Source organism: Sinocyclocheilus anshuiensis, unplaced genomic scaffold (genome assembly GCF_001515605.1).
Source record: "Sinocyclocheilus anshuiensis isolate Anshui unplaced genomic scaffold, SAMN03320099.WGS_v1.1 scaffold1509, whole genome shotgun sequence".
In the NCBI taxonomy this organism is placed as follows: domain Eukaryota; kingdom Metazoa; phylum Chordata; class Actinopteri; order Cypriniformes; family Cyprinidae; genus Sinocyclocheilus; species Sinocyclocheilus anshuiensis.
Window position 1 is genome coordinate 189841 of NW_015547723.1, and position 25895 is coordinate 215735.

The 25895-nt window shown below is 37.0% G+C and overlaps 1 protein-coding gene across 1 annotated transcript in view; it reads left to right on the forward strand.

The window, feature by feature from the left end:
* Positions 1-18364: 18364 nt before the first annotated feature.
* The window catches only part of LOC107704231 (heparan sulfate glucosamine 3-O-sulfotransferase 3B1-like), a 42047-nt gene continuing 34516 nt past the window's right edge, over positions 18365-25895 (forward strand). Inside the window, exon 1 of the mRNA XM_016507121.1 lies at positions 18365-18699. Within this exon, the coding sequence (XP_016362607.1) occupies positions 18365-18699 (335 nt within the window). The remainder of the gene's footprint in view (positions 18700-25895) is intronic.

Sequence of the window (25895 nt, forward strand, 5' to 3'; positions counted from 1 at the left end):
AATTTGGTGCTCAAGAAACATTTCTTTTTATCAATGTTGAAACAGTTGTCCTGTTTTATATTCTTTATATTTTTTGTGAAAACTGTAATAATTTTTTTTAGGATTCTTTGATGAATAGAAAGTTGAATAAAAAAAAAAGAATTTATTTGAAATAGCAATGTAACAATGTAAAAGGCATTAGTGTTGTTTTTGATCAATTCAATACATCCTTGCTGAATAGAACAATTACTTCCAAAAAAAAAAATTATAATAAATTACTTGCCCTAAATTTCTGAATGGTATAAATATATAGGTAATAGTCCAGCCAATTTAACTGAAAATTAGCATCCATATGCCTCATAATGAATTCAGTTCTAGTGTGAGCTAAATGACTGCAAGCCGATCCGCATTAACCCATCATTAATCTATTAAATTGAAATCATAACTACTGTGGCAATTCACATCACTTATGCATTAACACGTGCAGAAAAGAAGTAGCTGAACATATATGTAATGGGATCTTTTACACAACAGGTAGGCTTAATTTAGTGTACGGCTCTCTTTCCTTTTGCTATCACAACAGAGGATAACTTCTACTAAGATAGATGAAGGAGCAGAGAGAAGGAAAGAAGAAGAATAGATGGAAAAAATGAGTGCCAGTGCGGCTAATTAGCCATGCAAATCCTCAAGCTGCCGGATTCAGTTTTGAAATGAAATTGCTCCTTGGATCTGCAGTGCGTATGTTAATCTCTAAGCATTTGCCTGGTTGAAGGCAGTTTGTCGTTCTGAACAGAGGGTTCAAGAGGTTTCTTATTGCCGTCTCTGTCCTTCTGACTGAGCCACTGCTGAACATTTATCCTCCATAGACAGGCCTTTCCCCCTCCTCCATATTCATCAGCCATTTATAAATTATTCTCACCTCCTCTATGACGACCAGATATGCCAGTGTGTGCCAAAGATTGCGGTGCAGAATTGGACCTTGCATGATAAATAAGCCAGTTTATGGAAAGCTAAATAAGAAACAAATAGTTGGGATGTACAATATGCACAATATGCTGAATATATTTTGGCCAGTATTGGATTTTTAATTATGTGTGCTCATTCTTATTTTTACATTTAGATTAGTTTTTGCTTTCATTATAAATAATCACCAATATCAAAGACCACTGGTGTCTCCACCAGGCTACAAACTGCCCCAACTAGCAAGATTTTAGCTTAACCAAAGTCAACCAGCTTAACCAAAAAGACCATGGCAATCAACCAGGTTTACCGGCTGGAGTTTTTTTAATTAAGCACGCAGAGCAACCACCCAGTGAAGCATTACACTAATCTAAACTTGAGGTCATGAACGCTTGAATTAACGTTTCTGCACTTAACATTGAGAGCATAGGCCATAATTTAGATATATTTTTAAGATGGAAAAATACAGTTTTACAAATGCTAGAAACATGGTTTTCAAAGGAAAGATTGCTATCAAATAGCACACCTAGGTCCCAAACTGATTGTCGTAGCAGTGTTAGACACACTGTAAATAGGTTGCTGTACATTTTACAGTAACTTACTGGCAGCTGGATGCCAGTAATTTACTGTAAAAATGTGCAGTAGAGCAAAGTGTTGAAATAATGGATTTGATTCCAGGGGCAGTTCTACGGTGAGTGGATATCCGGGGCTTAGCCCAGAAACATTATTGCATGTATCAGAATACACGGGATACACTTCAAATAAAATAGGCTATGCTAAAAGTTACATTGGCTAAATGGCTTAATTTTTTATTTTTAAAGAGACAAGTATAATTAATTATAATTTGCACTTACAAATTGCATAAATAACATTACAGTGTTTCCCACAGACTTTCATTCTATTTGTGGCGGGGCAGCAGAACGTACAAACGTGTTTCTCGGTTTATCTAAAGTTTATTTCGACTAGTGTAGGTGACCTTAACTTACTCACCAGTCGATGTTATCAGCCTTTTGGCGGCATTCCGGCCGTCAGTCAGAAAAAAAGGCTCCGGCCAACTCCCAACATAAAAAATGGCATGATGAATAATGTTAGTTTGCTGTTAACAAGTGAAAACATCTTAAAATATCGCAGTTTTGCATAAAACAGAAATAATATACTAACCTTTCGTCGAGTTAACGGTGCATTTCTCTTTTGTCCTTTTACAGCCACTTCCACCAAACAGTCAAAAAAGAACTCCCTTGCCATTGGTCAGTTTTTCGCGGGCAAGTTCACTACTGTAAATTGATTTACAGTATTGAGGAAATACAGTAGTGACCGTATATTTTCCCATAATCCTTCGCGGTTTACAGTCAAACACATTTTACAGTATCTTACTGTACATATTACAGTATAATACTGTTCAAATTACAAAAATCAGTTACAGTGCAGTGTTTTAGGTTATTACATGTGGAGGTTTTTGGTCCAATAATTAAAACCTCTGTTTGTTTTAGAATTTAGCAATAGGAAATAACTAGTCATCCAGTTTTGTATTGATATATTTCATCAGGCTGCAAAGAAATATAGAGCTGAGGAGCATCAGAATAACAGTGAAAGCTAACACCATGTTTCCTGATGATTCTCCCAAGGGTAACATGTAAACATGAAAAGCAGCGGCCCTAGTACTGAGCCTTGTGGTACTTGACTGATTGCACAGACACTATTGGAAGGGAGATGAACTGGATGATGACATCACTGAATCATCAATGAATTGGCTTTATATGGAAAAATTACTCTTTGTTATTGTCTTCTTGCATTATTGACAAACAATTTTTCTGTTTGACACTGTAAAGATGCTTTGACACAATCTGTACTGTATAAAGCGCTATATAAATAAAGGTGACTTGACTTGACCCGCTAAGTGCTAACTATCTAATAACAAAAATGTATTGGTCAACCAGCTTCAGAAATACCATGGTGGCTATCGTTCACTAGCTAAACCAGCAAAAACCAGGCTGAAGTATGGACATTCATTATACAGACCTTTTCAGCAGGACATGTACTGCAAAAAAGAAAATGTTATTTGGTCACCAACATTATTCCGAAACAAAAAGCTCCCATATAAACAAGATTGCCATGTGACACTAAGCTCCAACTGCTGTCCAAAAAAAGCACCAGGACACTGTGAAATCACTCTGGAAGTTTCATGAGATCAGAAGACGAATGTGTGCGGTGAGTTCCAGTTCAGTCCCTCCTTCATCCTGACGAATGTCCATTTTTTTCTCTGCCACTAATCCTTTCACTTTTCCATTTTAACTCCCTGGCAGCTTTTCAGACAAACCACATACTGTAGTGGAAAGAGACCCTGAAAATGCAGAGCTCTGATTGAAAGACCATGTTGTTGCCCCTCGTAAGGGCTCCAGATGTAACCAGAGCTGTTTGCATCCCGACTAGCCAGATCAAAAGGTCAGCGACACGTGTACTAATTCAAATGTAAGGGATTAGCTGGCTTGGACATGACGTAGGAATGTAATTTACAACACAAGAATGGATCAGTAATGTAGACAGTCATCTCTGTTCATCTTGGCCGCTGTCTGATTCAGAAGGATTTGATATAATGCACCTAAGGTCTTGGAGACATCAACCAAAGGCTCCACATGTCCTGGCCAAAGTTTCTTATTCCTAAAAGCAAATTTAGATGAATTAAAGCTTATTAGAGCTCTAAATATCTTATATTGGCTTGAATAGTTGAGTATTGTATTGTACGCTGTGACATAAGTAAATATAAGAGCTGAAGTTTAGCTGGACGCAACAATTGTTTAAAAAAAAATATACGGTTGTCATCAGCCCATCAGCATTCAGCTGCTATTATAAAATGTAAAAAAATGAATGATCAAGTGACAAGAAGTTTGGTGGGCCTACTTAAGGACTTGAAAAAGTGTACACTTCAATGCTTTTTGGACACAGTCTGGCACTATGTAATGGCAAACATGGACAATATTAGATACAATGAATGCATGAAATGTGCATGAATTATCACATATAAATACTGGGATAATGGACTGATGAGCTAATGTTTATCCACTTAGGACCTTGATTAAAGTTTTGTAAGTTTCCAACTGAAAAATATAATAATTATAATAGTGACAAAAAAAAGGTTTCTAACACTTCAATGAATGAAATATAAATACCTTACAGTCTCTGAAGACAGATAATGCTTCCCAATCGCTGACAGTGATGGGGGAAAGCTGGACCCAACACAAAGCAGCTTTGATGGAAAAGCTTTTACGATTGTTTAGGGAGAGCTGACATCTTCGGAGTATCTCTGTGCCACAAGATGTGGAGTGGTTTTTGCCTGAGTGCAATGCTTTTTGTGCATAAAGATTCTGCAGGGAGACTGGAGATAAGGATGGGCACAAAAAATGTACCATTTGCTTCACAGGGCTTTACTAAAGTATACATTCAGAACACACAAGTACACTGGTGAGGACTTTCCATTGACTTTTTTTGCTTTTATACTGAGCTACATTTTTTTCCTATCCAAAACTCTTAACGAAACTTCTGCATTTTAAGACTTTCATTAAGACATTATGTTTACTATGCCGTTTACAGCAGAATCATCTGCTAGTCTTTACCATGTAGGTGATTGCAGGTTTTATCTTTCTGGGTGCATTTGACCTCCACAATGTAGACAAAACCCAATCCACATAAGGAGCACACACCAACAACGACTGAGTTCACAAGACGCCCAAATCTAAAACATACAATGTTCCAGCCCTCCTTACAAACACTAGGATAAAAGAGAACAAACAAGCTTAGTTCAAACACAAATACATCAATCTATGACCTCATTCATTCAAGCCATATCGACAGACACATTGCAAATGTAAACATAGGTGTGAGTGTATTAACAAGGATGTCAAGAAATGTTCTAATGTACAATGCATAGCATATCCTGGTGAAAATGACCCAAAATGGTTGTTTAAGGCCAATTTAAGCCCTTCTCTCTGCAGCCTGCTTAACAATCGTAAGAACCCCCTTACAGTAACCACATATGTCTTTAATATGCATGGTGATCGTAACTTTCCCAAACCCACAGAACAAAGTGTCCCTGTCACTGTTTGTGCTTTAGTTGGCATTGTTAGGTATGGGTCTTATAATTTCCTTTCATATCATGATTTATGCTCTGTTAAATTCACAATTCATCATGGTTTTTGCTTTTCATTATTTTAAATGCTTCGTTTCTCACATTTGCCAAAGGTTTCTTTAAAGAGTTATAAGACCAAAAACAAGTGCTGTACTGCAGATCAGGCAAGAAACACACACCACTGGGTTCTGCAAACCAGAAAGATTTGGCTGTGGAACAAACAAGCTTTATTAGGAAAACTAAAAAACACAATTACTGCCTTGTCGCAGGGAACTACATATCAAGCTTTTGTGAACTGTTCTTTTACTTATTTTACTGTTTACACAGGTCGATACAACCGACGGCAAGTAGAGTGTCAAGAAAAGTGCAAACCAAACAAAGTGTGAATGAGCCATTCCAACATAAACTCAACCCTATAAAAAACAAGCATATGATATACCCAGACCTTAAAGGCGGCCCTGCAGCCACTCCGGCCAATCCACAAACTAATCATCACTTACTTTATGGACAAGTCAAGCACGCTGCAGGTGACGGGCCCTAAGCCACCCTCGCCCCAGCCAGACCCCCAATATAACACCTCTTCTGTTCCACAATTTCAGAGCCAGGCATTATGGCTGCCCGTATACCTCCAGACAAGGCATTAAATAAAGCTCAGGGCCTGTGACAGCTGTGATGTGGGTGTGATACAGAAGCCTAGCTGGGCCAGGACATTGTTGAATATGGCTGGACTGGTTATCGGAAAGTTTTGACACATAATGTGAAAGAGTTTGTACGCTATGTACACTACTGTTTAAAAGTTTTGGGTCGGTAAGATTTCTTATGCTCACGAATGCTGCCTTTATGTGACCAAAAATTAATTTCATTTATTTCTGGCAAAGCTGAATGTTCAGAAGCCGTTACTCCAGTCTTCAGTGTCACATGATCCTTCAGAAATTATGCTATTATGATTTGGTGCTTATTTTCAAACTATTATTAATGTTGAAAACAGTTGTGCTGCTTTATATTTTTGTGGAAACGGTGATACATTTTTTCCATGATAGTTCAAATAATAGCATTTACTTTAAATAGAAATATTTTGTAATAATATAAATGTCTTCACTGTCGCTTCTGATCAATTTACTGCATCCTTGCTGAATAAAAGTATACATTTCTTTAAAGGGGTCATATGATGTTGCTAAAAAGATCATTATTTTGTGTATTTGGTGTAATGAAATGTGTTTATGCGGTTTAAAGTAAAAAAAACACATTATTTTCCACATACTGTACATTATTGTTTCTCCTCTATGCCCCGCCTTTCTGAAACACGTCGATTTTTACAAAGCTCATTCAGTCTGAAAAGCGTGGTGTGCTCTGATTGGCCAGCTATCCAGTGCGTTGTGATTGGCCAAATACCTCAAGGCGGATCTAAATATTTATAATTAATTATAACTAGTTATGATTAATTATTCATATTTCCCCATGAGCTGATTCGCTACACTTTTATAAAGAATATCTCTTTGGATTTGAGACTTTAGTCTTTGCAACTTTGCAGATCTTCTTTATGCACCAAGAGCTTGTAACACTTCAAAGAGAAAGGAAAAATTGAAATCGCATCATATCACCCCTTTAAATAAATATTCTTACAGGCCCCAAACTTTTGAACTGTAGTGTATGTTAAAAAACTACATGGTTCATTTAATACGTCATCGGGTTCATACAGTGGACATACGTTTATGTTTGCCTAACCACATTTAACTCTGCAGTTGCACAAAACGTCGCTAGTGATGTCTGGTATTTCTGGAATGCTCTCCATCGTGACTGCATTGTCAGTAAACTGTTATTTTACTTGGATACAGGGTGTTAAAACACACCCATAGACACAAACACACATTCTTATCATGAGCCAACAACTCATGTAATGTTCAGTCTGAGCCATGACTGATCACGTGATCAATATGGATGATGCCTAACAATAAACTCTTAAACCGATAGACAACATCCATTATGCTAAGACAATGTATCTCAGTCTGTAGGCAAGAGGATCAAACCCAATATCCCTGGTGATAATGACTGGAGCCTCTATGTCTTATCGTCCTGTCCGCCTACTTAGCTCTGATTATAACTCTTTACAGTATGGCTAGATTAAATTTACAGCTTTAGATGTGTGTTGTTTAATGAGAGAACGGGTGACTGTATAGTGGACAAGTTTCTAAGCTAATGTTGCTAGTTGCATTCATCCCTGGTGTCGGGGAGTTTGAAGTTAACTCTGCGTACTGCCAGTTAAGATCTGTGCCAGTTTAGATCTATAGCCAAGATATTGTGGAGCTTAGAGAGAGAATTCACTGTTGGAACCTGGCATACATGTAGTGGTGTGTGGCGGAAAGTTTGGTTGCATGAAGCTAATGTTGTTCTAGCCCAACTGGAGCCTTTATAGACCAGCCTGACTGCCTCCAAATGGCAGGGGGTCTCTGACCTTGTCATGGCAACAATTAAAGCTGATCGACACAAGGACTCCTAAACACAATCTCGTCCAATGTGCTACAACCGTTTGACATTGCTGTCAAAACTGGGAAGGTAAAAGCTGCCCCGTTTGGTGACTCTACAGGCAAAACGTCAACAAAAATAATAGTATTAAAGCAGATTACAAATGCCTTTTGCCTTAAATTGATAACATTTGTCAACGAAAGGCATTCTTGATGTAGTCTGAAAATCAGCAGAGCAGTACTTATCAGCAGGCAGCCATACCAACCAGAACATGTAACCCTGAGTTCAGCAGGCAGGGACATTAATCAGCTCGAACAAATAGGTTATCTCCTGCTATGCTGAGGGCTTTGAGCCAGCACACCTCCATACGTCTCATCTAAACATACTGTGACATGAGCTCCAAAGATTTCCAGGTGTTCACCACCCATGACATCACTGTTTACACCACAAAAGGAACTTTGAGATGGGCTGGAGAGAAAAAAAAGGGGGAAAAAAGAACTTTGTCAAGAAAGATGGCAAAGAATAAGTAATTCAGAGATTGAGTAAATACATGTACAGGCAAAGAAAGGGGCAAGGCTTATCTTAAAAATATGGGAACTTTTTCATGGCATTAACCAATTTTAGTTAAAACATACTGTTTACAAAAATATGAAATATAACACTGCTAGATATTAACTATGCACTACCAATGAGGATGGAAAAAGTAGTAGTTTTTTTCCATGTTAAATAATGATGCATTTAAATTCATATACTCTATAATTCAAAAGTTTGGGGTCAGTAAGATTTTTAAAAATAAAATAATACTTTTATTGAACAAGAATGCATTAAAAATGTATCAAATTCTTTCTATTTAAAATAAATATTCTGTTCCTTTGAACTTTCTATTCATCAATAAAAACCCAAAAAATGTATCACAGTTCACCAAAAAATTTCAAACAGCACAAAAGCTTTCAACACTGATAATAAGATTTTTTTTTTCTTGAGCACCAAATAAGCTTATAAGAATGATTTCTGCAGGATTATGTGACACTGAAGACTAGGGTAATGGCTGTTGAAAATTCAGTTTTACCATCACAGTAATAAATTACATTTTAAAATATATTCAAATAGAATAAAAAATTCTAATTAAATTGTAAATATTTCACATTACTGTTTTTACTGTACTTTTTATCAAACAATTGTAGACTTGGTGAGAAATTCAAATTTTTTAATAGTAGTATATGACGTTTTAATATTTGGTTTGATTTTGCACTCTTATTAACTAAAATGTTATTTTCATTGACTAAAATTAGATGCCAGTAGAGTCACAGTAAAATTAATGAATATAGAGGAGAAGGAAGGAGAAAGAACACAATCAGCCAACAAAGTGTTATGTGAACATGTAAGAAACAATAAAAATTTCTCCCCAAAGCCACCCTGTGCATATACCCAAACTTTCCCAAACACCAGTGCTCGATCTGTCAGCCGAAGGCTTATTAAAATGTCATTGACCCTTAAACTGCATATTTATGCTGTGTTAACTGAGCTGATGCCAGAGAACTGCACACAGACTCATTGTCACCGAGCCGGGTTGAGTCAGACAGACTGTGGCAGTCAGAGATAAGCTTTATTGCACAATGTGTGCACAGGGTCCATTTGATTGATGCTTCTCCATTATTATTACGCCAGTGCGAGGTAATACATTCTGGGGTGTCATAAAAGCCCGGGTCTAAATTAGTTGTGTCAAATTGTGGTGGCGGCCCCGTCTCCCCTATCGCTCCATCGAAATGAGGTAGCACTGACACGGCGACGACGGGGGGAACGAGGGCAGCGTCAAACGGTGCTCAGAACACAGCTCACAGGATTTTTCTCATTAAATAATATATATTTTCCTCTCTTTCTCACTGTCTTTGTAGAACGGTGAATGTTTGCTGCCCGTGCTGTCAAAAAAGACAGCGAAAGCAATTTGGAATGGGGGGTTTGGCGGAAAAAAAAGCTCACTATTGCTAATCTCTAAAGACAACTAAGTATTCAACAAGAGGCTCACACCAGTGCCCAAGCAATCCTCCCTTCAAATTCCCAAGCAAACAAATGTGTAGATCATCCTGGATAATTAGTGTGTTCAAAGGGAAGGAGTCCATTCCCTGTCCCAGCTCTCCCTTTCTGTGCTCATTAGAAGAGATGCGGGAGGATGAGCTGGCTGGCCAGAGTCCTATTTTATCACCTGTTTGTCCCAGGGGTGGTAACATGAGTGGTGATGTTACAGTACAGTTCTGAACAAGAGAGTGAGGCTCTTTCAGCGGAAGCACAGGGAAGAAGGAATGCTTGCCATTTGGATGTTAAGGGAGGACAGGAGGGAAATAGAGGTGTGTGTATACTTGTGTGTCGGAGTTAAAGACAGTGAGAGAAACAGATATACGAAAGCGTGGGAGAGGTTTGGCTTTATGCCATATATTATCATGTTGATGTGTATGTCTGCTTGGTATGAGGGGGATTTGGATATAAATGGAGACTGAAAAAGGAGCCATACTTAACTATATATCCAGATGTTCAGTTAATTTAATTCTCTGATCCCATGATTTGGACACTTTGGATTGCTCACCTATGTATTACACAGGAAACACTGTAAGAGAGAAGAAGAAAGAGAGAAACCACTAGTCAAAGCACTAGTCTGCACAGCATTAAACAATTAAACACACGTTAAAGTTTTAACAGTCTTACCATGTATACATTGATATGATTAGGGCTTCTTCAACTTAAATTCCATAGAAAATGGCAAGCTTAGTCATGTTCTTTTCTATGAATTGTTTCCTTATGATACAAAAGTGCATCACAATTTTAAATTTGTTTTACAACCAAATGACAAAAGCAACACATCTGAACTGTTTAAAGAAAAACAAACACTGCTTAATCTGCAAATACCTGTTAAAATCACTATCTATTAATAAAGAAAAACACATACACGCATGCACAATCAGAGAACAAGAACAAAAGTTGATCAAAAACAGAAACGTCTGTAAAAAAAATAAAATAAAGCTTTAAATTGATCCTTTCTTTCTGGCTAGCATTAAAGAAACCAAATATTTATCTCTACATACCTAAAGCATAATTATTATGTAAATAGTTTAACCCTGCCTAGCTGTTTTTTAAAGGCCTAGACATTGAATACACTGGTTAATAACTTAAGTTGAAAAGAAAAAAAAAAGATTTGTGTTTTAATGATGTTGAGAGTGAACGAGTAACAAACTATTTGTCTCCCATTACTATTTTTAAACACAGATATCTTATCAGTCAGACCACACTCAAACACACAACCTATACCTCCTTTCTTGTGTAACATGTGCCTTCAAATGCTTTATCAACCACCCCAGAGTCACTAATTAGTCTGACGCCTTTGAGTCTTCGCCAGACTGTAATTTCTTGCTTAAAAACAATGCTCAATGAGACCAAAAGGTCAGCACAATTTTGCAGAGTATCAATTACACTGCTGCGTTAAAGCAAACAAAACAGAAAAAACCCTGTCTCCATCAGCACCTCCCTTAACATACCACTTTAGAGACTAGTGGAGCTATTCAGGCACTTGTGAAAACCTTTAAACGTGCTGGAGACGTCTGATGTCGCACTCAAGTGTATTCTTAAATGGAGTCGCTCCTTTTGCAGTTGGGAACTTTTCTTCAATTATACTTTTTACTTCTCCGAGGGGTTCTAATTAGGATAACTTTACAGTCTTTTAGTATTGGATTACTTGGGGGGAAAAAAACAGGTATGGATTAAAGTAGGCTGAGGAAATATGAAATATTCTAATACAATTAATGAGACAGACAAGCATAACCAAACATTTCAATTCAGTTTGGTTGCCCTAAAGAGCCATTGAGCTTTCCGTTGAAAGGCAAGCAAGACAAAAGCCAAAAGAGCAGCAACAAGCACCCTGTTGCTAACTCGCTCAACCTTTCCCCAGATGCAAAATCACTCTAATTTGTCATCCCTCTTTGATTACGCAGTGCGGCTAACAAGGTATCTTTCAGGCTCTGGCAAATATTAACAAGTCATGGATGGCAGAAATTTAATTACAGAGTTTGGATCTTGTGAAAAATGCTAACCGTTTAAATGAGAGCTCTGCTTATGTCCTGGTTAATAGCATTAGGCTAGAAGCTGACATTAACAAATAGTGTTCATTACATATTTTCCGTGTGACCAGGTCAGATCTTCCTGCATGTAAATATCAGTGGAAGAGGAAGTTAATGCTTAAAGATGAAAAATGCTACAGTATTTGATTGCAAATGATAACTGATTATCTATCAAAAACTAGCATAAAAATATCCTTGTGCTCTCACTCAGGTAAAAAAAAAAACATCAATCAATCAATAAATAAATAAATAAATAAAATATTTTATTACCTTCTGTATTTTAGTTTTGTTTGCTAGGAATCTGGTTTTCAGGCTTGATTAGAAAGCAGTCTGAGCTCCTCTGACCATTTTTCTCTTTTTGAGTTTTCCCACACTTTTCTTTCCCTCTTTTTTGACATTTATGACATCTATTTGAGATTCTGTTACACATTATAATAGCAAATACAACAAATAGCACACCTTTTTTTTTTTTTTTTTGCTCGGAGTCAATATGTCAAACAGAGGATCAGTGAGTCGAGATGAGTGCCAAAAAACAGTTATTTCTACATCCAGCTGTCTTGGCTGTCAAAGGCTCATGCAAAAAGTCGAAGGCAGGGTTTCCACACTCTATCAAATTAAGGAAGATGATCTGTTTTTGGAATGGATGCAGGTAATGTGTACTCAGGTGGCTAAACTGAACACCAACATTCCCTACAACAGTTTAAGCACTAACCTAGAAATTTCAACATGATGGGATAAACTGGGTGCAAAACCAAAACTAATTTTATCATCTATCCCTTGAGTGCCTCAGATGGAACCTTGGACAGTCATACTGTAGTAGAGAAAAATGAATAAAAAAACTTTGTTACACAGTGCTCCCCACCTCATCAATAACCTCTTCTACACTTGGAAACAGGTACAAGTGCACATCATAACAGGTTTCACCTACGCAGAAGCTTTCAGTGGCTTCCTCCAGCTCTTCTCTTTGGTGTTGTGGACAAGGCAAGAGTAGGGAGATCTCTCCAGCTTTTGCCTGCAAGCTTTGCAGACCCTTTGAGAAAAATCAGAGAACTTGTCAATCAGGACATATTAGAATGTAGTATGCCATCATTTGCAGTATTTTCATTAACATTCCAACACAGAGAAGAATGACATCTGGCTCAGCTCAAAATAATTTGTGAGGAATGTAGTAAATCCAAGAGCTGGAATAGTTGAAATTATTCTCTGCTTAGTCACTTTAAATTGCCAAGTGATACGCTTTTAAAGGGGTCATATGATGTTGCTAAAAAGAACATTATTTTGTGTATTTGGTGTAATTAAATGTTTATGCGGTTTAAGGTAAAAAAAACACATTATTTTCCACATACTGTACAAAAGAGAAAGGAAAATTTGAAATCACATCATATGACCCCTTTAAGGAAAAAACAAATAAGTAGAGCAAGCAAAACTAATACATTCTATAGAATCTAATTGGCTGAGAATCTGGCTGGCATATTTTTTATTAACTACTAATTTTTTATCTTTTATTTACATATATATTTTTATATTCCATCAAAGCATGACTCGCCTTTAAATTCATGAAGGGGAGTCACACATTTGTATTGCTTTTTAATGAACGGTTACTCTTTGGCCTTTAATGAGCTGCAAGAGTTTGTTTAGGTTTCTACACTTCTCATATCACATATGCTTCTGGTCCCACAGCAGAGTATAACAGGGAGGTCGGGCACACGGCTGACATTTGTTTATGTAAGAAAGCAATCCATCTAATGACTGAGTCATCTTCTCAAAGGGCCTCTGGTAGAGGAGAGCTGAGATGAGTCACACGGGGAGGTTGCGAGACTCATCTCCAAAGCCAGGCCCATTAGTGTGATCAATGTGAAAGAGAGAGAGAGAGAGAGAGAGAGAGAGAGAGATATTGCTTTTTAATGAACGGTTACTCTTTGGCCTTTAATGAGCTGCAAGTTTGTTTAGGTTTCTACACTTCTCATATCACATATGCTTCTAGTCCCACAGCAGAGTATAACAGGGAGGTCGGGCACACGGCTGACATTTGTTTATGTAAGAAAGCAATCCATCTAATGACTGAGTCATCTTCTCAAAGGGCCTCTGGTAGAGGAGAGCTGAGATGAGTCACACGGGGAGGTTGCGAGACTCATCTCCAAAGCCAGGCCCATTAGTGTGATCAATGTGAAAGAGAGAGAGAGAGAGAGAGAGAGAGAGAGAGAGAGAAAGAGACAGTCTGACCAGAGCATTGTATTAGAGTGATATACACAGGAAATTTAACAAGTTTCAATATCATTTCTATCGGCTGGAATCTCTATTTTGTGGACTGGATTTGTGGAAGTCATGTATCACGTTTCCATAAGTCCATTTGAAGAGTTTAAGTATCTTGTCATAATTTTTAAACTACATTTGTGTTATACATGCAATAGTCATTCTCTATGGATGACCCCCATGCATCTCTTGTCTCTCTCACTCAATATTGCCTATCAAACCTTCTCCAAGTTGGGTTGAGTCTTGCTGCCTCTTAGAGGTAGGAATGTGTGACACACGCAAACACACACTAAATCACACACACAGTTAATCACATTTGCACAATTAGGAATTCAAAATCTGATTAATGAACACTGTCACACTTTTTCTCTAAATCTATTTTACATTGAGTTTCTATTGTTGGCACTCATAAAGGTATAAAATTTGATGTAAATAAGCCTCGGGAGGTTCTTTGCAATCAATCTTGATCTAAACATTTAAGCAGCATTTTAAATCTGACTCTTAATTTGACTAAGAGCATGATTTATTTGCATTTCCGCGGTTGTGAATGAAAATCCTTCCTCTTCAGTACCGGAAAAACACTTTGCTTGCACGGCTGAACCACAGATGTGTGTATGTATCTAAATACATTTCCTAACCATTTGCTTAGACTTTGGATGTATAAATCCTCCCAGCCAATCCTGTATTACAGGAAAAGTAAAAGTTGTATTCAAATATATCATATAAAGCACAATAATCTATCTATATGTCCAACTATCTATCTGGACATCATGAAATCAAGAGTTTTACCTCACATGCCATTCTGTTTCTATGACTGAACTGCATTACCTGCCCTGTATTTTTCTGATAGCACTGGCCGTAAAGATGTCTCTCTCATGCTGAGATGTTCCAAATCCACACATAAAGCTGTCCAGAGAAAACTACAGCAAGCTTTTCACTGCAGCAAACCATGGGGGCTCAGGATTCACATTTCTGATGCATAAGAAGTCTTCTCGTCTACTTGAGGTTACGCTTGCTGACCATAAAAACATTGAGATCCTATTAACAAAAATAAGGAAAGGAATGATAACAGCTGTTCATCTCATTAAAAACTGTATTTTGATTTCAAAATGGATATATCTGAACTCTCTAAACAAATGACAGCAGATACTTGCAATTATTTGTTGCAAATACTTGAGCCTGTTTTATATTTCAATACACTCTAAGTATCCAGAGTAAATATAACAGAGATAAAAGAGAGTTATCTATTATTTGTACATATGCTCTTACATTTTTGATTCAAACCAAATGCACTGTATAATTACGCTCTTAGATTTCCTCTTCTGTGTTACTCAAGAGTACAAAAAAACCACATACTTCTACAAAAGTTGCACTAACAAAACTGCAAGGACAAACCCAAAAATACATAAACACTGGCACGATATTGTGCAATGAAGTTCTCTTAGCCTGTGTTTTAAATTTCAGTGGACTGGCCTGTCCACTCAGAAACAGCGTTTCCGCACATTCCTTTATCATGAAACTGATAATGGAGGTGCAAAAACATTTGACCCAGGGGGCATCTCAGGGGATGGCCCGGCTATGGTTGTTGCCTCTCCTTTCTCCCGGGATGGCCGAAAAGGCCAGGGTGTGATTTGTTAAATGCAAGTCAGCCCTTGCATTGTGTCCTCATCACGGGGACATCTGGCACAAGCAAGCCGGTGTTTTGACTGAGGTCTGCATCTCTATTCTGAAGCAGTGGGCTGTACTGCATTGAAACACTCCTTTGGCTTTCTTATGGTAATGCTGCAAACTACAGGAGCAGATGTGAAACATTTGGTTCTGTTCTTGTTCACTTGTAAAGAAATAATGCGCTGCTTTTACTTTTATTTCACCATGCTGTGTTCTTCTCCTTATTTAAAACGAAAGAGAATACGGTAACAACGGGGTGGGGGGGAAATGACGGTCATCCTTGGTGGCCTGAAGTGCGCTGAGGGCCGAGTGTAATCGGAGTTGGAAGAATGACAGATTAAGGGAAAAGCAAAAGAAGAGCCAAATGTTCTGTCAGTGATGTATCTGTAAGGACATAAAAGATACTGTAAATAGTGGTGAAAACTGTGATGGAATGAACACCAATGTTTTTCTCTCTCTCTTATCCATCCGCACAAATGATGAAGTGCACACACCCTGTAGATTTGGAGATAATGTTTATTGATTTAGTCATGCAGTAATGCATGTCTGAAATAATCTTATTAAACCATTACCATGACTGTGTAAACACACACTTGCACAAGCGATCAAACAACGTATCAGTTTCATACTACATTTTTTCCTCTATGCAATGGCTTATCACATGTTCAGCATTAGCTTACAATTCTATATAATATTTCCAAACAAAAGCATTTTGGCCTGACTTAAGTAAGGGATTTACTGTAAAATAAAGTTTACATTCTTAACAACAATATTATAACATTGATTGGCGAGGCATTTGAGTCTTAGCAGTGTAGTTACTTTTTAATTTATTTGGTGAACATGGCGATTATTATGAATCTACAAACCATGTCTTGATTTCTCTACAACCACCTTGCGTAAACTACAAACCTGCATTTGTTCGGCTGTGGCCACGGGTGCTGAATGTGACATTTGCTTTGAACACGAGCGTGACCGTTCCTCAGCCGAACTGACAGGTGGGCGGTGTCTGCCCTGCCCATCCTGCATCCTATTGGTTACTGGCATGCAAATTACATGCGCTCGGGAAAGGTTTGTGGAACCTGATTGGACCGCGACATGTCAGTCACTTCAGGTGACGTCATTCTGAAGTTAGATGCAAGGCACACACGTGTGAGCTACTAGTGCTATGAAAGTTTATCAGAATTTCACAAATCATTTGAAGCAAACGCTGAATTAAAAAAAAAAATGAAATTATGCTTTTTTAAATTTTGGACTTAAGATATTTTTTCGCTATAAATTTGGAGTGAAAACAAACTTTTACAAATTTTACAGAAATAATTCAAATGAACTCCTCTAACATAGTAATTTAAAATTCGCACTAAGCTAATTCTCAGACTAGTAACTGTTTACATAACGACAAGGAGCTTTACATATGCGCAAGGATTTTTGGAGAGCGGCGCGTGCGAACTCTAATCCACCTTTGATGCTCTCAAGCTCCAAACTCTGCCTTATTTTTTGATGGCAAGACTGAATAATGCCAGTCTAGCATGGCTGTCTCTCCAACTCATGCCACCCGTGGACCGAGATGGCATTTAGCCGCGTCTTTCCGGACCCTCCGTCCAAGAGCATCTTTAAGACCTTCGCGGTCATGTTGCTGTCTATACTCGCGTCTTTATACTTTCTCCACTGCCTCACGGAGCGATGCGGGACCTGTATACCCACAGAGAGAACAGAAGCGGGTCCGGTGGAGGGATTTTACGCCTCGAAACTTAAAGATTTTGAGTCGCTGAGGAGAAAGAGACTTCTTCAGAAATGGACCGTGATGAGGCACCACAGCTTGATCCACCGGCTCGAAAGTGTCCGTGAAGAGGGTTTACCTGTTATTGATGCTGACAGACACGTTTTCCAGGCGCACCTAAAGATGTCAAACTCTTTGGATGTAGATGTGGAGACGGGAGAATCGTATTTTGATACAGGTAAACTAAGTGCATTAGGTGAGGGCAGTAAGAAGCTGCCTCAGGCGATCATCATCGGCGTGAAGAAAGGCGGGACGCGCGCGCTGCTGGAGTTTCTGCGAGTGCATCCAGATATTCGCGCGGTCGGAGCGGAGCCGCACTTCTTCGACCGTAACTATGACAACGGAATGGACTGGTACAGGTAAGTTTCATTTCCATTATGATGATGTGCCTAGTTTACACAACTGCTTGAAAAGACATGCGTTATTGTTATTAGATATCTAATAAATAAATAAATACTTTCTCTGGTGACCTTGGAGAAGAAATATTAACATTACCATAGGCCTAATCTATTATCTTTTACATCTGAAGTAATGTAATAATGTATTATTGTATAAAATAATATTATTATTTCATTTTGCTATATGGAAGGTCAACAAGTGATTAAAAAAATAAAATAAAAACGAACAGTACACACAAGCCAAATCTAAATGCTAGCCTACTCTGTAAATATAGAATTAGAATAATATATATTTGATAAGATTAATAATAAAAAGAAAAAAACTTGTGGAGTTCACAGTTTTGTTCATTCAAACAAATGTAAATTATATTAAAAAAAAAACATGCAAATAAAAAATGCAAATAAAACCATCCCTTTTGATTGAATAATACTGTATTGGCAGTATTGACATTAATAACTGAAATGCTTCACACTAATTGCTGTAGCTTTTTCCTAAGTAATTGGTAGATGAGATTAAAAGTGTAAAAACAGCCCAGATCAGAGAACAGAAGCGGGTCCGGTGGAGGGATTTTACGCCTCGAAACTTAAAGATTTTGAGTCGCTGAGGAGAAAGAGACTTCTTCAGAAATGGACCGTGATGAGGCACCACAGCTTGATCCACCGGCTCGAAAGTGTCCGTGAAGAGGGTTTACCTGTTATTGATGCTGACAGACACGTTTTCCAGGCGCACCTAAAGATGTCAAACTCTTTGGATGTAGATGTGGAGACGGGAGAATCGTATTTTGATACAGGTAAACTAAGTGCATTAGGTGAGGGCAGTAAGAAGCTGCCTCAGGCGATCATCATCGGCGTGAAGAAAGGCGGGACGCGCGCGCTGCTGGAGTTTCTGCGAGTGCATCCAGATATTCGCGCGGTCGGAGCGGAGCCGCACTTCTTCGACCGTAACTATGACAACGGAATGGACTGGTACAGGTAAGTTTCATTTCCATTATGATGATGTGCCTAGTTTACACAACTGCTTGAAAAGACATGCGTTATTGTTATTAGATATCTAATAAATAAATAAATACTTTCTCTGGTGACCTTGGAGAAGAAATATTAACATTACCATAGGCCTAATCTATTATCTTTTACATCTGAAGTAATGTAATAATGTATTATTGTATAAAATAATATTATTATTTCATTTTGCTATATGGAAGGTCAACAAGTGATTAAAAAAATAAAATAAAAACGAACAGTACACACAAGCCAAATCTAAATGCTAGCCTACTCTGTAAATATAGAATTAGAATAATATATATTTGATAAGATTAATAATAAAAAGAAAAAAACTTGTGGAGTTCACAGTTTTGTTCATTCAAACAAATGTAAATTATATTAAAAAAAAAACATGCAAATAAAAAATGCAAATAAAACCATCCCTTTTGATTGAATAATACTGTATTGGCAGTATTGACATTAATAACTGAAATGCTTCACACTAATTGCTGTAGCTTTTTCCTAAGTAATTGGTAGATGAGATTAAAAGTGTAAAAACAGCCCAGATCTCATCTGCTCATTTTAAAATCAAATGCATTTGTAAAGTATCTCTTGAACTTTTTGGTATTTTGAATTGCAGAAAATTAAAGGGAGAACACAAGCTAAAAAGTATCCTCACAATATTACATAATGCACATAGCTGTTTAAGGTCAATATTTTTCATTAAATATAATAAAGAAATAAAAAAAAGTGCAATAAGCTATTTTTCACTAACTAGAAGATTAAGAAAAAATCCTTTAGAAGAAAGATATAATATTGCCATCAAACTTGTTTTTACTACTTTTTATAATTGTTTTAAGATTTTATTAAATTTTTACCTAAGGAATGAAGATTTAATGCTAAAATCTATTAAACTGAGTGTATGGAAGTGAGAGACACTGAATGAAAGTGTATTTTGTGGTATTTTTTTTGACACACACACACACACACACACTAAAGAATATAAGAAAAAACATTTTTAGCGTATTTTTGTTGTGCTTTTACATGTATATTTTCTGCATCTATATGGTGGGTGATTGTGTGTGTGTGTGTGGTTCATTCACATATCTTCAGGCTGCTGTTAGAGTTTAACAGCAGCTTGTCTTTTGCTGCTCAGAGTAATGGGGCATATCAGACATCACAGCTCTGTTATTAAGAGGGATTATGGCCATAATGAAACAAAGGTTACCTGTCTGTCTCCGCAGGTATATTTCACCACCAGATTTAGTTAACATACCGGGTCATGCAAAAGTGCAAAGGCAAACTTGTCCTAATGCTATCTTTCCCGCCCCTCTCTTCTCCGCTGATAGATTTCCGGACTTTCTTTTCCCGAAAATATAGATAAAAAGAAAAAAATAAATACAGAAATCCTTTAAAAACACTTACTCCCTTTATCAATGTGCAGTCTCTCTTTTCAGCATCACTCTTTCACACCATTCTATTCATTCTTTGTGCTTCGTTATATCCATGAGGATCCCATCCATCCAAAAGAGTTGCCAGGATTCTTGGGAATGCGACACAAGGCTAGAAAAACAGGCCTGATAGTCATAAACGCCCCATATTTTAGAAAGGAAGGGCCCTTAATTTAAAATGGCACAAGAAAACAATAACTGCAACATCAAAATAATTTGCTTGAATAACAGCATGTGCCAGATTAATCATCCATTTACAGTATGTCTGCATGTACTGTTTACTTTTTTTAAACACTGCAGCAAATGTGTTTAAAAATGCGGCCCATCAGGTAAAATGAACATAAAGTGAGTGGAATAACTAAGCTAGCAGAAAATGTTAAGAAGCGTGATTTACTTGAGCTAAAACACAACTGTGGACGGGTGTCAACTTTCTACAAGACAGGAAAAAAATAAAGAAATAAACTAAGCGGCCAATGTTTTTCTCTCACTCTCTTTTCTCAAACGAGCTGAAAGACATTTCCTGAATATATGCACAAGGCGTGACAGTTTGATGGATTTGTGCAAATGTCTTAAAAATAAAGAAAACAAACATAAAATTACTTTTGCGGCATAAATTCTCACCATTTGTCAAACCCTCTGGGAATAATTGCGTTCTCCCGACCACTGAAGTTATGAATGGGCTCTGTTTTTTTTTTCTCTCCTTGCACTAATCACTGTGTCCAATTTGCTGGAATTATGTGACTCTTTTCAGGCTAGGCTGTGAATGTTTAAACACAGAGACTTCCATCTGCAGGGATGAAGGTCCTTTGTGTGTCGTAATGGCTGATACGGAGACTGTGAAGGAATCACACAACTTTGCTTCTCTGTGGGAATGTGAGACGTGTGTGTGTGTTTTGTCAATTAAGTTGCTCGTGTCGTGTCCAGTTGGTCGTATTGGTGGCGCAAAATGTCTGAAGAAAAATCTTGAAAAATCAAGATGTGCTGTGCATTTTCTATACTGTTTTCAGCAGTTTGTCAAAGAACTAAATGAAAAAGTAATTGTAATGATGCCAGACTGCATCTGTGCTACTACAAATATCAGTGTTGTGGTTGCTTGTCAAAACATCACTCACCCATCTGCAGTCAACATCGCAACAGTGAAATCAGACACGCAGCCAGAACATCTGTGAGAGGTAAAACACTGAGTAGATTATATAATATTATGAAAAGCAGGCTTTTTCTTTGGGCTACCAAAGAACCCCTTTTATTGACAGTTCATCGGCTCACTGTCAGCTAAAACAAAACGTTTTTCTGTCTTGTGCTGAGACAATGCCACTTAAACCCCAATGCTTTTGTTATGGAAATCTGTTCTGCTAGTCCAAAAAGAGATCATTTAAAAGGCTTGATGTAATGGGAGGTCTTTGCTTAAATGAAAATCTGTTACAATCAAGGCTTCTAAAATGACTCTTCCAGAAACCTGTTGTGTCCATGGGGTGTGTGTGTTATTGATTAAATGGCTAGTTGTGCTACACCTCAGAATTGGATCGTCATCTGTCATAAAATCATGAGGCCTTTACCATTGGTCTCCAATACCTGACTTATGCTGTAGATACTGTATTCCATAATTCCCAGTTGTGGAAGAGGAGACACTTTAAAGAGTGTGTGTGTGTAATACGGTAAACTTTCCAGTCACATTTTACCTTAGTCTACCGTTCAAAGGTTTTAGGTTGGTAAGATTTTTCAGATGTTTTTGAAAGAAGTTTCTCATGCTCCCCAAGGCTGCATTTATTTGACCAAAGATACTGTACAGTAAAAACAGTCATATTGTTAAATATATTATTAAAATTTAAATTAAGTTATCTATTTTAATATGTAATGTATTCATCATGTGATGGCACAGCTGAATTTTTATTTGTTTTTCTACAGCCAATTTTTATCAATGTTGAAAACATTTGTGTTATTTAAATTTTTTTGGTGGAAACTGGACTCTTTTTTGTGAAATAGAAAGTAACATAATGGTAACAATATAAAAGTCTTTTGATAAATTCAATGCATCCTTTCTAAATAAATCTATTAACTTTGTTCAAATTTGAACGGTTGTACATTTATTAAGCTTTACAATGTATTGACAACTAATGCAGGGCCCAAAACCATATGAACAATTACACCACATTCAAAGTGTGGAACAAACACTGTAACATCACCAAATAAAGTTGTGATACAACATCTTTTAAATATTATTTTGTTTTTGGTATTGCACTAATAGTCATACGCACTGAACTGGTTTTATTCATAAATTATTTGGGCCACTTTACTTGTGGTAAATTGTATACTTCCTTTTAATTATAGCATTGTTTTATATGCGAGGAAATTAAGTAATTACACATCTGGAGGGCCTGTGCGCTTATGTTTCTTTGCACTCTTCCCCCTTGGTAGCCCCTGCGGTGAGGGTTTCTCTCAAGCGGATTCAAGGAACGCATATCAAAGCATAGCCACTCAAACTACATTAAAACCTCTTTAAAATTCAAGCTGGAAAATGTGGAAAAATCCTAGGCCACACATCTGAAGAAATTTCTTTAGGACTTCTCATTTTTCTCCTTAAACTATCCTAAGCTGAAGTTTGCATTGTGCAAATAAACTAGTTAGCAAAAGAACCAAATGTCTCTGAACATTAATAGTATTCAAAGCAACAGACTTTGACTTGTAAAGCTGGTTTGTGATTAAGTTGGAAGCAGGCTCTAAAACTCGCCTCTGTTTGGAGCTATAGACACATCTCTCATCACAGGTGTTGTGGAGAAGGTTTTGGAGGACCTGTGAAGAGGCTGGCTGGCCATTTGGCAGAGGGTAGTGTGAACTTCGTTGGAATAAATGGAATGTTCTTGAGCGATGCATGGCACAGACCTCGTTTCTTGTACATAGAACATGGTGTTCGCTTCACACTGGCAGACGCAGCCTGTGGTTTATAGTGCAGTGGCAAAGTTCCTGGGAAAATAAAACCCCTGTGTTAGTGGAAGTACGGACAGATTCACATGAGTACAGTAAAAACTGACAGTCAGTAACATCTACATTTGCATTCAACACACTATTTAACATTTGGGCTGGTGGAATATTTCAAAGAGTTGTCTGAGCCCAGCATGATCTCATTAGCATTCAGATATCTGTATGTAAAGCTTTATTTAAAAAAAATAAAGGTTCTTTATTGGTGCCTATGGTTCCACGTAGAACCTTTAACATCCATGGAACCTTTCTATAAAAGGTTATTTATAGTGGAAAATGGATCTTCAGATTATTAAAGTGTATTAAAGAAAACAAAATGTTCTTTAAAAAAACTGTTAATAATAATAATAATTAGTAATCTATAACATAAGTCAAATACCTGTATGCTATTACTAATATATAAAAAAAAAAAAAAGAAAAGTATTAATAAAATAAATTAAACATTCATCGTTTGCAAGGAATTATCATCAAAGCTCCACAAGTAAATGATAATTAAATAATTAATTTCATTGCATACATTCTATATCCGATAAACCCAAACAGAAGATTCACAAACATATTTAAGTTGACCAAAAGTTGTATGCATGTAAAAAGGTTTCAAATACATAAGTGAAAAAATGCACACACTCAAAATTGCTAGTGTGCTAGTTCTGCATCTTATATAAATACCAACGAGATCAAAAATGTTTTTTTGCTGAACTTAAGGTGCAAGAAAAACACAATGGAGCTTTATTATTAGAACCTTTATTATTAGGAATCTTATTCAGTTGCTCACCTGCTCGCACACACACCTGCATGTGCTTTATAAGACTATTATAATGTTTTCTACCTGAGCCAGCCTTGGGGCAGGTTGTACTGTAATGTTGTAGCGCTAGGATGACATAAGCCAGCTGGGACATGAGATCACACTAAACAAAGAGACCCCTGTGCGTGTGTGGAGGCCATTGATCTGGTTTGGCTAGGGGCACCGCTGTGACATGTTCACTCAAGTTACCGCAGATACACTGAGAAACACTATCATCTCTCTCTGCAATTCTTACTCGCTTCAGCAGACAGTTAAAACAGCATAATTACAATCTTACAAACACTTTTCGATAACTGCAGATTTGCTGATCACATTTCGCTCAAAGCATTTCCTTGATAACCACACTGTTACTCCTTGACTAAAATTGACTAAAAGTGGACTTTGTTTTTTTTATAGAGCAAGATGCCAACGACTAAAGCTCAAGCCAAGTTATAGCCTTGTGATTCACAACGAGACACAGAGTATAAATATGCTTGTTTGCGTGTGTGTACGGACGTGGGTCACAGGAAGGTTCAGACCTTTTATGTAGGTCATGTTTGGAGGTGAGAGGGGTCAGTAACTGGATCTGAAAAGTGAAGGACTTCAAGAGGGTGAAAATTAACGTCGGTGTACAACTGTGTGAGGGAACTCGAGAGGTCTCTTAACTCTTGTTGAGGGAATGTGTGAGCATGCAATCTGATATACACAGACAGACTATGGCTGGTGACAGCCAACTACCTCATGATGCAATAGACATTGCGATATATATGTTGCGATGAATCATAATGTCATAATTGGGTCGTGATTAAAACTGTGCCAAGCAAGAGAAAACTTCTCGCAGATTTTGCTTCACATTTGTACACTAATTTCTATATGAACTCTTATGACATGATTCTTCATTAACTGAACTGTAAGAAAACATTTATTCAAAAAAATAATTTTTCAAATTAAAAACCTCAACCATATTTACATGAGATTTTGAAATAGAGATTTTGAGTTTCTCACAGACATAAGCATATTGAAAAGAATTATGTTTTTTTTTTTTAATCATAAAAGTTTTCCCTAATTAAAGAGAAGAATTTAAGAGGTTTGATTGAAAAGTGTTGCCCATTAAGCATACTCGGCATAAGGTTGTTCATATACACACTTCTTGACTAATATTATACCTTATTATTATATAGTTTTGTCATTACTTGAACTCTAGAAAATTATATAAATGTAGAAATAAATAAAGCCTAAAATAAGACTTTCATACAAGGACCTAAACTATCAAGGCCATATAGGTTAGAAAATAAAAATAAAAAATAAATAAATAGAAATCAAACTATTACTTGGCTAAGCTTATGATTTTTTTCCTCACAACACTCCTATGATACTTTAGATCCTTGTATGTTTTATTTGTTGTACATTGTTGTACATACACACATATTATGTATAATATATAAAAAATATAATACAATATAATATAATATAATATAAAAATAAAATAAAACAATATAATGGACTGGACATCTGTCCAGGATGTTTTCCCCATCCATGACCATATAGACAACTAGCAGTTTAGAAAATGGATGGATAATATAATATAATATAATATAATATAATATAATATAATATAATATGTTAATGTACACAAAAATATAAACATACTGATACAAAGACCTGAAGTATAAATGCATTTAAAAAAAATTACACTGCATTATATTTACTATATATTTTATGACAGCCCTAATACATAAACATACTATCAACATATTTTATACCCTCACACACACAAACAAGCACACATACACACTTACAACAAGTGTCTTATGACTATCTCTGCAGAACACACATTGTGTTAACCCCCTCAAACACACACACGCAAACACTCTTACGCAGCTGATCCCCAGAGCCGTTTGGGGGGCCAGGGCACAGTGCTGGCTGTCAACAGCTGCCTGAAAGGCATTCTGGGAATCCAGCCCCCAGTGGGCACT